General features: G+C 41.1%; 1 protein-coding gene across 1 annotated transcript in view; it reads left to right on the plus strand.

Moving 5' to 3' along the window:
- Positions 1 to 11,997: 11,997 nt before the first annotated feature.
- The window catches only part of COXFA4L3 (cytochrome c oxidase associated subunit FA4L3), an 8,570-nt gene continuing 5,567 nt past the window's right edge, over positions 11,998 to 15,000 (plus strand). The window contains exons 1-3 of the mRNA XM_085891420.1: positions 11,998 to 12,255; positions 12,465 to 12,539; positions 13,874 to 13,962. Coding sequence (XP_085747546.1) covers positions 12,501 to 12,539; positions 13,874 to 13,962 — 128 coding nt within the window. The 5' untranslated portion in view covers positions 11,998 to 12,255; positions 12,465 to 12,500. The remainder of the gene's footprint in view (positions 12,256 to 12,464; positions 12,540 to 13,873; positions 13,963 to 15,000) is intronic.

The raw sequence follows: 15,000 nt of genomic DNA on the forward strand, positions 1-15,000 counted from the left end.
TCGAAAAGCAAAAAGAGAGGTGGCTAAGGCCAAGGAAAAAGGACGCAAATGGGAATGTGCTGACGAGCGAGGAGAGTGTGTTGAGAAGGTGGATGGAGTACTTTGAGGAGCTGATGAATGAAGAAAATGAGAGAGAGAGAAGGTTGGAAGAGGTGGAAATAGTGAATCTGGAAGTGGGGTGGATCAGTAAGGATGAAGTGAGGACTGCTATGAAGAAGATGAGAAGAGGAAGGCCAAAGAAGAGGTTCATGGATGAGGTGAGGGCGGACATGCGGGTGGTTGGAGTGTCAATGGAAGATGTGGAGGATAGAGAGAAATGGAGACAGTTGGTCCGCTGTGGCGACCCCTAACGGGAGCAAGCCGAAAGAGGAAGAAGAAGATATATATATATATATATATATATATATATATATATATATATATATGTATGTGTATGTATATATATGTATGTATGTATATATATATATATTTATGTATATATATATATATATATATATATATATATATATGTATATATATATATATATATATATATATATATATATATATATATATATATATATATGAAGGTGGCATTTGTGTTTGTTTGCATACCTAACAAATGCATTTAAAATTTGTCTCCAAAGGCCCAGTCACACCTTGACGTTTTAGCCAGGAATGGCAACGAATAAAAATGCACGTAAAACGTTGGCGTACGCTGAAGTTTTGAGGTTTTTTTTTTTTTTAAGTTTTGGTCGTATTCATAACTTGTTGGTCGTATGCATAACGTATTAGTAACGGGCACAGAACGTTTCGTTGTGTTAAAGATAACTTGTACCAACGAATGCTTAGCCTGTTGGCGGCGTTCACAACCTCTGCCCAACGATAGTTTAACTTAGTCATAGCACGCTGCACGTATCGCCGACGGACTCGTGGCGTTCTCTGTTAAAAACCTGCTGCACGCAGATTTAAATCATAACCGCCTGAAAATTGGAAGTGTCAACATCGCAGTCACACCTTGACGATTTAGCCAGCGTATGCCGACCTATGAAAAATGTGTCTAAAACGCTGGGACACGTCGAATACGGTATGGGTAAGTTGTATATACGTTAGGAGCACGATGAAAAACAATGAAGTACGCTGGCATATTATGTGGTACGTCGAGTACGTCGTGAAATTTCAAGCATGCTGAAAATTTTACGACATACTCGACGTATGGCTCACAAGTTCTGCATACTCTGGCATAAGTTCTCGGCACGCTCTGCAATCGTTTACACACGTCAGCCACACGTTACTTGTAAGTTACTCATAAGTCGAAACGCGTCGAGGTAATGTTTAGCATACCTGAAACTTAATTTTTAACCTACGAGTAACGTGCTTTGAACCTATTCGTAGCGTGCTTTGAACCTATGTGTAACGTATCTCAAACGCACATTGGCATTTGTAGGCGAATTTGATTGACGTCTTCCGGAGGACCACAGAACTTACTGAATGTGTTTCTAACTTACAGCTACCGTATAATGGCGTATTGGCAGCGTTTAGGTGAATTGGTATATACAAATGTTCTTCACAAGAGGAACCCGTCAGTGTTCCAGACTCCATGTTGAGTAAATGTCAATGTCAGTCGTAGTAGTAGTAGTGGTAGTAGTAGTTCGAGAGAATTTAGTGATGTCGATGTTATTAGTAGTCGTAGTTCGAGAGAATTTAGTGATGTCGATGTTCGTAGTAGTAGTTGCAGTAGTCGTAGCAGTAGTAGTTCGAGAGAATTTAGTGATGTCGATGTTAGTAGTAGTAGTAGTAGTTCGAGAGAATTTACTGATGTCGATGTTGGTAGTAGTAGTAGTAGTAGTAGTACTTTCAAGAAACGTGTTGCAAAGTGTGAACAACGTTCGTGTAGCTTGCTTACAAAACGTTACTCATAGGTTAGAAATAAGTTTCGGGTACGCTAAACATTACCTCGACGTGTTTCGACTTATGAGTAACTTACAAGTAACGTGTTTTAACATGTGTCAACGATCGCATAACGTGCCTACAACTTATGGCCAGCATAGCGGAACGTGTGAGTCATACGCCGGCATATGTCGTAAAATTTCAAGCATGAAAAAATTCGAGGAAAACCCAAAAGTTCAACGTTTAAAGCCAGCGTACTCCCACTTATGGCAGTGTTTTTCAGCGTGGTCTTAAAATATACAAAACGTACCCATAACGTATTTGACGTGTACCAGCAGTTTTTACAAATTTTTCATAAATCGGCATACGCTGGCTAAAACGTCAAGCTGTGACTGGGCCTTAAGCATCGATTGCTCTTAATATCATAAAGAAACTGTTCCTGTTCATGTTCCCAACTGAACCCTGAGCACATGACATGGGGAACCCAGATTCAAATCCCAGAACCAGATGTGTTTGTTTATTGTCTATTATATCACATATAAATATAGAGAACATAAATATCATGTCTTTGGAATGCACCTGAAAAGTGCACTGTCGTCTTCTCAGTGGCTCAGATGTGTGATAACTTTGTCTGTTTTTCTTCTTCTTTTTTCCTTTATATTTCTCTCTTCTTTTTTCCATCCTTGTTTGTACATTTTTTTGCATCCTTTTTTTTTTTTTTTCAACCTTTCTCTTATTTTATCTTGTACTCTTCAATCAGCATCCTATCCTTTTATATCTGTTTTCTTTCATTCTCTTGTTTCCATATTTTCCCATCTTTTTTTCCTCCAACATTCTAAAATTTGTCTTTTCTTTTTCTATCTTTTTCTTCTTCTTCTCCTTTTTCCTATCTTTGTTTCTATTGCTCTTTCATCCTTCCATCTTTTTTATGCATTTTTATCTTAAAAAAACATTTTGTTTCTTTTTCATTTCCGCTATTATTTTCTTTTTCACTGTTTTCTAAATTTTATTCAATCCTTCCATATTCTCTCTCTCTCTCTCTCTCTCTCTCTCTCTCTCTCTCTCTCTCTCTCTCTCTCTCTCTCTCTCTCTCTCTCTCTCTCTCTCTCTCTCTCTCTCTCTCTCTCTCTCTCTCTCTCTCTCTCTCCCTCCCCCTCCCCCCTCCTCCTCTCCTTCCTCTCCTCTCTCTCTCTCTCTCTCTCTCTCTCTCTCTCTCTCTCTCTCTCTCTCTCTCTCTCTCTCTCTCTCTCTCTCCCCTCTCTCTCCCCCTCTCTCTCTCCTCCTCTCTCTCCCTCTCTCTCTCTCTCTCTCTCTCTCTCTCTCTCTCTCTCTCTCTCTCTCTCTCTCTCTCTCTCTCTCTCTCTCTCTCTCTCTCTCTCTCTCTCTCTCTCTCTCTCTCTCTCTCTCTCTCTCTCTCTCTCTCTCTCTCTCTCTCTCTCTCTCTCTCTCTCTCTCTCTCTCTCTCTCTCTCTCTCTCTCTCTCTCTCTCTCTCTCTCTTTCTCTTTCTCTTTCTCTCCCTCCTCTCTCTCTCTCTCTCTCTCTCTCTCTCTCTCTCTCTCTCTCTCTCTCTCCCTCCTCTCTCTCTCTCTCCCTCCTCTCTCTCTCCCTCCTCTCTCTCCCTCCCTCCTCTCTCTCTCTCCCTCCTCTCTCTCTCTCCCTCCTCTCTCCTCTCTCTCCCTCCTCTCTCCTCTCTTTCTCCCTCCTCTCTCCTCTCTTTCTCCCTCCTCTCTCCTCTCTTTCTCCTCTCTCTCTCTCTCCTCTCCTCTCCCCCTCCCTCTCCTTTCCTCTCCCCCTCCCTCTCCCCTCCTCTCCCCCTCCCTCTCCTCTCCTCTCCCCCCTCACTCTCCTCTCCTCTCCTCTCCTCTCCCTCCCTCTCCTCTCCTCTCCCCCTCCCTCTCCTCTCCTCTCCCCCTCCCTCTCCTCTCCTCTCACCCCTCCCTCTCCTCTTCTCTCCCTCCTCCCTCTCCTCTCCTCTCCTCTCCCTCCTCCCTCTCCTCCCCTCTCCTCTCCCTCCTCTCTCTCCTCTCCTCTCCCTCCTCCCTCCCTCTTCTCTCCTCTCCCTCCTCCCTCTCCTCTCCCTCCTCCCTCTCCTCTCCTCTCCCCCTCCCTCTCCCCCTCCCTCTCCTCTCCTCTCCTCTCCCTCTTCCCTCTCCTCTCCTTTCCCTCCTCCCTCCCTCTTCTCTCCTCTCCCTCCTCCCTCTCCTCTCCCTCCTCCCTCTCCTCTCCTCTCTCCCCTCCCTCTCCTCTCCTCTCCTCTCTCCCTCCCTCCTCCCTTCCCCTCCCACCTCCCCTCTCCCCTCTCCCCTCTCTCCTCTCTCTTGTACTCTCCTTTTTCCGATCTTTCTTTTCTTTACTTTTTTTTTTATCTTGGTTGTCTTTTTTTTCATCTTTTTTATTATTATGTTTCTATTAATATTCTTTTTTATAAATACTCTCTTTTCTCTACATTTTTCTATCATATATTTTCTATCTTTGGCCATTTACTTTCCTTTATAATATTTTCTATTTTTTTATATATCTTCTTTTCTCTTGTTTTTTTTTTTTTAATGTAGTTTCTGTTTTTTTATACTTCTATTTTTTTTTCCAATTTACTCTTCTTTTTTTGTCTATTATCTTTTTCTATGTTATTTTCAGTATTTTTTTTTTTCATTGTACACAGATCCTTCCCAATGCCATATCCAGGCGATGCATGACGTCATCGCCAGGTGCCGAAGGAAGGGAGTGCTCAGTTTTTACTCCATTTGTTTGTTTGTTTGTTTATCTGGGTGATATCTCAGCCATCCTTTGAGCAAGGAAGCTGAAATTTGGGGACAGGAAGCTGAAATTTGCTTTATCTGTTTTCTCTCTTTACTTTCTCGGTAAAATAAAGTGAATAGGTGGAAAAAATATTTAGTTTATAGGCAATATTAATAAGAATAAAATTGGAAAAATTGAACATTCATTGACTCGGTAAAAGAAGAAGAAAAAATTAATTTACGTGCAGAATTGAGTAACTTCCTAAACCCTTCCCCACCTCCCACCAAATACAACTCGAGATTTTTTTGCGTTAGGTGGTGCAGCATCATGGAGAATGTGATGTACAATAACTTATTTACGTTCTGAACATCACTGTTTATTAGTTATCCTTATGTCTCTGCTCCTCCAAGTTGAGAAAACATTGTTTCCTCCGCCACCTTATGTTTTCACCCGTTTGTATGTCTGTCTGTTTGTCTGTTTGTGACTTGCGAATAATAATTGCAAGTATATTGGTTGGTCTGGTCTGTTATTTTGTCTGTTTGTCTGTCTATCTGTATGTTAATCACCTGCAGGTCACATTTTTCTCCGATCTTCACGAAACTTCACCACATGTTAGAGGTAGTGACAAGCTGAAATAATATTGTTTTTGAGATCAACATGTCCAAGGTCAAGGTCACATAAATCATTAATTTTCAACTAATTAACTGTATGTATATACATATATATATATATATATATATATATATATATCTATATATATATATATACATACACACACACACACACACACACACACACACACACACACACACACACACACACACACACACACACACACACACACACACACACACACACACACACACTGGTAATGATCAGGTTAAGTCAGGGATACGTTCCTGGAAAACACGACTTGAACGAATCAGCTATTTCCATAATAATTAATTGAAATACTGAAGATACCTTCCTGCACTCCAATACTCCAATTGTAAAGTCATCATAAATTCCAAATTATACAATTTAATGAAGAAGGATAATCTATACTAATAAATGTCAAAGTGTGTGTGTGTGTCTGTATATGTGTCTCGTCCATAATTCCAAAACCAAGAATGTCACAGCCTGAAACTTTGCATGCATACAAAGGGAACTCCACGGGAATGCATGAGGGACAATTGGATGTTTGGGTTAATTGAAACACCCATTTTAAAGAGAATTAACGGCATTATTTGATTATATGCTTTATCATGCACATCTTCAGAGAATTTGCTGTCCCTTGAAGTCGATATGGGTCTTAATTCACAATTTTTTTTTTTTTGGCCTGCTCAATAATGCCTTAATTTTGAACAGGCCACAGTGATTTATTCACGACTGTTTTTTTCACTTTCCTCAATTGTATTATCGAATGCATGATCATCATTCCTACGAATTGCTGGATACATTGCAATGCTTATAAATGCCTGGAGATGCCAGCATTTGTGGCTTTATTTCATTTCCACACATGCCATAATCTCCACATTCTCTTAAACTAAGCTGAATTACAAAATTAAATCTCCAGAATTCAACTTAGCAGCAGTTCTGACTGCTAAAATAGTGTTCATTTGTCTCATGCAGATATAGTTTGATGTCTTGGGTGTCTCCGGGAGGTGTTTAATATGACTGATTGGTGATCCCTAATCACTTGCCAAGCCAGCCGTTCCTTTTCAACCGTTTTGTTGGAGTGCTTGCTTGAGTGCGTAAGTAATTTGGCGAGTGCTCTACAATATTCGCACTGTCACTGAATACTGTATATCGATTGACTTGAACAAAGTTCAGGGGCCACTCGCCTTTGTTGGCCCCACGTTGTTCTGTGGTGCATCGAGTGTTGGCTGGCTCACTAAAAATGTGCAATTTTATTTTACACCAAGTTTCCCCTTTTTGTATGATCTTCTTTTATTATTCTATCTATCACTTTGGCAGAGATAAATACATATGAAGAAAATTAAACGATTCTTTTTTTAAAGTTTATTCAACAGTTTTGTTGGCGTGCTTGGTACACGCTCATCAACTTTTGATGGTCGATACCATGGTTCAATATGGAGTTAGGAAGGCAAAATAAATTGGATGATTACAGTGAGTAAAAAATGTTTTCAAATGTTCCAAAGCAACGTATCGCCACATCACGGCAGGAGAGCCGAGAGGTACACACGCTCACTCTAAGCTGTCTCGTCAGTTTTAATCCTGACCCAGCCATAAACTGTCATCACGGTGTTTCTCAGGCAGGGTGATTCATCATTGTGTGTGCCATCTCTCAGATGGACGTTAAACTGAGCACCATATCTGCTGGAATCCCTCTCCCCCTCCGCACTCTCCTTTCCCTTCTCTCCCCTCCCCTCCCTTTCCCCCCTCCCCTCTCTCCCACCCTTCTCTCTCTCCTCACCCTCCCACACCCCCTCTGCCTCTCTCACCCTATCTCATCCCTCTGTCTCCCACCCCTATTCCTCTGTCTCCCACCCCTATTCCTCTGTCTCCCACCCCTATTCCTCTGTCTCCCACCCCTATTCCTCTGTCTCCCACCCCTCCCCTCTCCCCCCCTTTTCTCTTCCCTCCCTCTCTCTCCCTCCCTCCTTTGTCATGTTTTCCTATGTTACTTTCTCGTTTTTCTGATGTTACTTTTTTCATCTCTCTCATTTCTTTACAATTGCACACTGTTCCTTCATTTCTGAGCAATCCTCTTCAAATCTGGAATTCCGTTACCTTGTTCCAATATGTGCAGACTCTTTAATTTTTAGCTTATCTGGAATTGAAATTCCTGATAAGATCACACACCATCCATTCATCCGTCCATCTCCTATTTCGACTTCTCTGGCCGATCCGGCTGAAATTTGGCAGCAATATTCTGCTCCTGACTGGTAATGGGGATTGCAAAGCTCGTTCCAGTCACGCGACATAAAGTAGGTCAAAATGTCCGGCATAGTACATTTCTTCAAGAATCTTCTTCTCTTTATCCACCAGTCAGAATGCTACCAAATTCGGGGTGCAACATTAGGCCAGGATAGGGATGTTAAATTGCGGAGCTCATTCCGATCACTTTACGGGAAGTGGCAAAATGTCTGCCTTCGTCAATTTTTGGAAAAATAGCATAAATTCCCTAAAAAAATCTTCTCCAGACCCACCAGTCAGAATGCTACCAAATTTGGGTTACAACATTAGGACAGGGTCCTGATGTGAAATTGGGGAGGCCATGCTGAATACATTACCGGAAGTGTGTCAAAATGACAATCGTGCAAGTTCCTTTCAAAAATCATCTTCTCCAGTTCCACCAGTCAGAATGCTACCAAATTTGGGTCACAACAATAGGTGAGATTAGGGATCTTAAATTACAGAGGTCAGGCCAATCACTTGACCGGTAATGTCAAAATGGCCGACTTGGTCAACTTTTGGGAGATCCACATAAATTCATTCAAAAATCTTCCTCTCCAGACCCACCAGTCAGAATGCTACCAAATTTGGGTTACAACATTAGGCCAGGGCCCAGATAAGCTACACATCCAGTGGTCCTATTTTTATTTGATTGAGGCCTCGGTTTTTTCATTTTATCTGGTCAAAGATAAAACACTTAAACTCACACATTTTGCCTTGCCATTCTCTCATACTTGGGTCGACAAATATGGTGTTTTTGGGCGCAAAGGTGTTTTCTAATAGATCCTTTATGGATAGACATAAAAATTTCAGATTAGTGTCATTTTCGGGATCGAAACATGGGTCAAAGTTCAAAATTGGTTGCAAAATTAAATGTTTTGGCTTACCACGCCTCTGCATTATAACCAATCCATACAAGAATTGACAAAATACTCCAGCCTTTTCAGACTAAAGCAGGTAAATATTGGTCTTGTGTTTATTCATTTTGCAAAGGTCAATATTAGTGACAAACTTGTAGTTTTGACATGCAAAGCCTTTCTTTTTTTAACCGATGCAGACAAGACCTGGTGCAAAAGAAGCATAAGCATGCAGCTCTTGGACCGGTGTCCTTTCAATTTCACAGGGCCAAATATCAAAATTGGTCACAAAATTAATGGTTTTGGCCCGCCAAGTCTTTATACTTAAACGAATGCTGACAAGACCTGGCACAAAATACCTTACCACATCCCCTTCATTCGAAATTAGGTAAACATTGGTCCAGTGATTTCCTTTCAGTTTTACAGGGGTCAAAGTGGATGGAGGTTGGTGGGGAGATGGATATTGCATTTGCTTACAAATGTCTGTGATTCTCGTTTTTAAATAGTGCTGCAAACTGTAGTCATTCTTCTCCTGACACCCTCTCCCTCCATCCTGCCCAGAACAAACTTCAAAACTTTATACTTGTGGAGCGAGACAGGCCTAAGTCCTAGACACTAGTGTAGAGAATTTGTTACCAGATAAAGTTAGGGAGCGAACCCCATTGAAGCTTTTATTTAACTTTTATGAAGACCATAGGACAATCCTTCAATTATCATAAATTTCTTAAAACTCTTAGTGTAGATATTATGATAGTAAAGGACATTTTGTAAACTGACTGTGCATGTTCGTCTTCCCCTTTTTTATATGTCCCTTGCAGACATGCAGTTTCTGGGGATTTGAATATAATTACTAAGAGTGAAATTAGGGATCTGATGAAAATGGGAGCTAAATATAGGAAACCAGTAACTCAACCTTGGAGTTGCATTAGGTCTTCAATTGTGGACTCTGTCTGTAATCCCGTTTACAAAATGTGCACCAAGTTTCAGTTACCTGTAAACAGTTTTAATGCATGGTTTAACAGTTTAATTTCCACATGGTTGTGGAAGTCCTGGATAATAGGATTAAGTTTTTTTAGTCGTCGTGGCGTCCTTTCATTGGGTCGGTCTAAACCAGCGTTGAACAGCCGAGTGTTCGTAAAGACATTTGGGATCTCCATGATAGGATAGCTACATAATAGCTCCAGCGGATCAGGCTGCTAATAATTTTAAACTGGGCTGAAAGGATCGAAACTGATGAAAAACGGTGCCCAGCTGATGATCCGGGCAATTGGGAAATAAGTCGATTGCTTATACGTTAAGGTTATAACTTCAAAAAGAAAAGCTTTTGTAAGTACTTACCAGTGTGTGTGTGTGTGTGTGTGTGTGTGTGTGTGTGTTTGTGTGTGTGTGTGTGTGTGTGTGTTTGTGTGTGTGTGTGTGTGTGTGTGTGTGTGTGTGTGTGTGTGTGTGTGTGTGTGTGTGTGTGTGTGTGTGTGTGTGTGTGTGTGTGTGTGTGTGTGTGTGTGTCTTCCTTCGTTACCTTTAACTTCCTTCGTAACTTTATTTTGATTTTCCTTTTTGTCGTCAATTTGTCTGAGTTAAGTGTATAAGCGAAAGATGCATCTTCGTTGGAATTCCCTGTTTTGGTTGATTGGCTGACGATCACATATTTACTGTGTAAGATTATTTAATTTCGTGAATGTCCTGTCTTTGTCTCAACCCCCAAATGAACACATTGGGTAAAATGCCAAAGGAATGGGATGATATTCAATTATTCACATTGTCAGTTTGACTGCCTGGAGCATTTTATTGTTACTGTGCAGAATTAATTTAGGATGTTTCCAATATTTCAAGTTTATCCTTTGCATAACTGGCTTTTCTGGTTATTTTTTTCTATTTTTATGACTACATGATCACTTCCATCAGATTAAACGTGTTGCAACATTGCATTTCACTATAACAAGTGTTACTGCTGTTTGGTTGAGATTGCAACTGGGCTGCAGCAATCCTGGTCTGATGTAGCAAGAGTTCTTGGAGGTTTGAATCATACAATTGGATATTTCCCAAACTATTGTGCTTCAATAATCCATTCATTTGAACAAATATTTCCAAAATCCATCACTCACAAGCATCTTCATTTTCACCAAACAATATACTATACTGAGTAAAATGCAAAATGAGTCAGGAAGGGGAATTGAGAAAAACAAAACTGATGTGAAAAGAGATGGGATTTAGGGAGGAAGGACAAAAGTTAAGGGAGGGGGGAGAGGGATTATTTGGACCTTGCAGGGGCAGGGCTCAAAAACGTTGCAATTCTTGCATGACGTAATATACAGATGATGAGGCTGTTGGCGTTCATACACGGAGGTACAGTGGCTGCCAAATCCAACAAGAGGTGTGGTAAACAGGAAGAGGGAGGTGTGCCAATATCATGGGAGGAGGGCTTGTGGGAAAGGAAGTATCGTGTGTAACTAAGTGGTGCTGGCTGACTATAATGGCTAATCAATTCCAAGAGGGGAGACAGAAGAGGGGACATTACTTTTAATCGCTGCACAACAAGAGCAGTGTGAAATGGTCACCTGGATTTTCATTTGCTTAGATGGACGCGAAAGGAAGAGTATGTGGATTTTCTGTGGAAGAGAGAGGGTGAGGGTAACATCGAGGAGAGTTTGCCATTTTGAGCAGGAGTAAAATAGACACGCTACAATTTCCAGGGCAGGTGAGAATAACAGGTGTGATATAATCAAAGTATGAAAAGGGCAAAGGCAATTTATTTTGTGCGAGGTGGAGGAGTGGGAGAGCACACTTTATTGGAGGAGTGAGTGAGGTCCCACCAAGGATGGTGGAAGACTAAGGAGATGCATGTTAATTCCTACAGGGAGTAGAGAAGGGGAAGAAGAACGAGGATAGAAATCGTGGAATCCCCGAGGGGAGTGTTTGAAAGGGGAGCACACATGAAATAAATCCGACGTTGTGCGATTTGTAGTGAGATATAGATTGTGCAAGCTATTATGCGGTTACAAAACTACCCATACTCTACAGTCGACATAATACTGGACTGTACTGCCCCAAAACCTCGAGAATGGAACAGCACGGAGTGTTCATAACACGAGACAGAAGAGGATAGTGGCAGATATGGGCAGTGGTGTGCCTGAGAGCTGTGGCGGTGCTGCCACAGCAGGATTACACTGGGTGCGTTTGCTGTTGCCTTCCCAGGGGTAGTCAGAACAGGAATTTGTAATTGGTTCAGTGTGCTGATCATACCTCCACTACTCTTTGTGAAGGACACCATGGGATCTTTAATGTTTAGCAACTAATGCAATAAGCAGATGGGATACCTAGCTTAACGTCCATCCAAGGGATGTCACACTTTGCCTGTGAATCACTCATCCGACAGTTTATATTCAGGTTTGGAATCAAACCCTACTCTGCAGATCAAAGGTAAGTACACTACCTCTGCACAGTCCTGTCAGACAATGACAGATATAAGGGGGTAATTAATGTCGATCGATATCTTCATTTTATTTACAAGGACTTCTTGTTGTGTGGCAACAGGGACCACAACCTTTTTTTTTTTTTTTTTTTTTAAATTCTTCCCAAGAAAAAAAGGGGAAGTGGTTATATCGAGTTGAGGTAGAAAATGGAGGGGTTTCGAGGAACTTTGTGGCTGCTGGTGATTGGAGGGAAAGGTTGATCAGAAATGACGATTATCGAGTTGAGGAACCACCCCGAGGGACCAATAACAATGGGCGTTATCGCATGTGACCCTGACGTATTTATGTGTACGTGCTACACAACACACCAGTTCGTGGTCTTATAAAGTGGGTGCGGCCAGCATGACATTGAAGAACTCGCACCGAAGCAACACACTGTCCATACACTGCAACAACTCCACCCTGGTGGTCAAACCGTGCGGTGAGCTATACTTTTATTATTGTATCAATTATGATAATTAATTACTTCTTGTTCTCAGGAGCTTCGAGTTGTAAGTGAATCAATTTGCCTGATGGTCATTGTATATGTCATTTATCATTGTGTAAAGATGTGGTGGATATCGTTATATGAAGATATTGTGAATACCATGTATAGTCCTTTCGGTGCCTGATGGCTGCATCTCTCCCCAGAATATCTGACGCAGTTGCAGCAAATCCTTCAGGAGCATGGCATCTGTATTGAAGTTGTTGAAGAAGAAGAAGGAGGTATATAGTGCACACAAAGCCATCTGAAAGGTGGCTCAGAAGTTGTTTCCAGCAAAACAATTGTACGTCAGACAACAATGACATGTGTCCGGCAAACCTCGTTTATTTATAATATGATAAATTATCAAGATCTGATCGATAACTGCATGCGAAACATGCAACAGAACATTCCAACTGGAATCGGTTGACCTATGTCTCAGAAAATTTTGAGCAGTTTGTCAAAGCAAGATTGAGTCTTGTTATTGTGTTCAAATAATTTATTCCCGATACACCTTGATTCACTGTATTAGGAGGGGTTGGAGAGATGATTGGAGAGAGACAGACAGACAGACAGACAAAAACCTAAGCTGTGCATTTTGTTTGTCATGGTACCTGATAAAGATTCCTCTGTAAATGTATTTTGCATTATTACTTGTGACGTCGAAGATTCGTAAGCACTGTATATTGGTTGGTCTGGTCTGTGATTCTGTCCGTATGTGAATTGACAACAGGTCGCAATTTTAAAACGATCTTCAAAAAGTCAACGTAGGCCAAAAGTCAACATCTTCGGTTTGATTTCTAAAATCCTCAATTTTCATTCGATTGATTGGAATTTGAAGAGCATTTGCATATCAGATATTCTGCCTTGAAATCAGCCACCAATTATTTTTAAGGTCAAATTTGTTTTGGGGATTTTGGAAGTATATTGCTCTGCATGACATCTTTCTTGTTTTCTTCATTGTGAGGAAAATGTAGACAATCCAAAACGCAACAAACCTCTGTTATTGTAGTGTAAATAAAAGTAACAGTTTTTCATTTCCTCGAGGGGAGCCAAATATTTGGTCAGTCACCTGGATCTTGCTGTGCCTCTTTTCGGAGTGTGCGTTAGGTGTTGGTGTTCCTGACAATTGGATCCCAGTACTCAAACTTTTTCAGAAACACATGCTCGGATCTAAAAACAAAATATATTGTATTGCCTTATTGTATAAGCCTGGTGTTGGCTTAATGGTTAGGGTGGTGGGCTTTGGATCCTGGGGTCCTAAGTTCAAATCCTGCTCATCTGTTGAATTAATACCAGGTGGGGTTAACTCGGCCTGTCATCCTTCCAAGGTCGGTAAAATGAGTGCCAGCATGCTGGTTTACTGTGTCGGAGTAGCGACCCATCCAGGATTGTGCCCAATAGCCAAGGAAACTGCTGAAGCAGCACCAACGCTCTGCACAGAATATGGTCCCAATATGTCTCTGTCTCTCTCTCTGTCTCATCATAACTTGAAATATTTTGTTTTGACTTGACTAATGTAAACCGTCTTTACCTGTATGTTCTCCTGGCTCATCTCTATGATCCCCACCCACAGCTCATTCCTCTTCTAGGTTTCGTGGCATTGGCTGGTGGGGGCGCTGTGACCATGTGCATCTACTCGCTGGCTTTCAAAACAGATGTGACGTAAGGATGGGATAAGGATGGGGTATGGGTGGGGATGTTGGATTTTTGCTGTTAATGGTTTATGTGCTGTATGAATCAATTATTGGACAGTGGTGGGGGTCAAATATTAAATGTGTTTTCCTTTCTGTATCTGCATAATGTTTTTGAAAAGCCTGGCTTGATTGGATTAGCATTGTATAAAACGTTGCAACTGGTTATTGAACTGTTTAGTGGATTAATGCTGCAGTTGTGACATCTCATGGATCATAGTTACAATCATGGATAAAACAGACTAACACCGAAAAACAAAATCGTTTACATTTGCGATTATGTGATGATTATATACTGTAATCGTATATTTTTAGAGATGACAAGTATGACAGCATGCTCTTGTTTCGCTCTCAACAATCTCCTCTGGGTTGGATACCTGATTAATCAAAAGCAAAATGTTCCTTGACTCCACTCACTGATGCATCCAAGATCAAAGGCCAAACATTTCTCCTCAAATTGAAATCTTGTGCAAATCACCTGCTGCTTAATATTTCGAAAAACAAATGCCTTGAATCATGACACTCCACATTTAAAGATTCTTCTGATCTGATCTGCCAATAACCTCAGCTTGCTTGTTCCTTTTTCAATATTGGTGTGACCCGTTGTCTTCCATTGCCCAAGGACATTTTGTTTACTTTTGCAGGAGCTTCGACTTCTTATATTTAAATAAATAAATAAATCTGTCGACTTGGGAAGACCTTTGTTATTTGTTAAAAATGTCACGATCCTTTGCCACCTAATAACCATTTTATATTGAAGGTCAGTCAGCAGTTTACCTCCGAGAACCTCGATTGCAGCCGAGTCTCCATACCTGCTGTACACCTTGATAAAGTGTGCACTGCTGCTTTTTTGTGTGGGGGAAATATGCCTCCACTGGTATGGAGAGGTTGTTGAAAGTTTAAGTGTGCTGTCCCAGTAATTTTGGTAAAGTATTAGGCACAACACTAAAAATACGAATAAAAATCACCACTGTATCGTTCTACAAGCAGAATTTGGCTCCATGAACCA

Source organism: Eptatretus burgeri, chromosome 8 (genome assembly GCF_056783735.1).
Source record: "Eptatretus burgeri isolate ZD-2024b chromosome 8, Ebu_testis_v1, whole genome shotgun sequence".
Classification (NCBI taxonomy): Eukaryota; Metazoa; Chordata; class Myxini; order Myxiniformes; family Myxinidae; genus Eptatretus; species Eptatretus burgeri.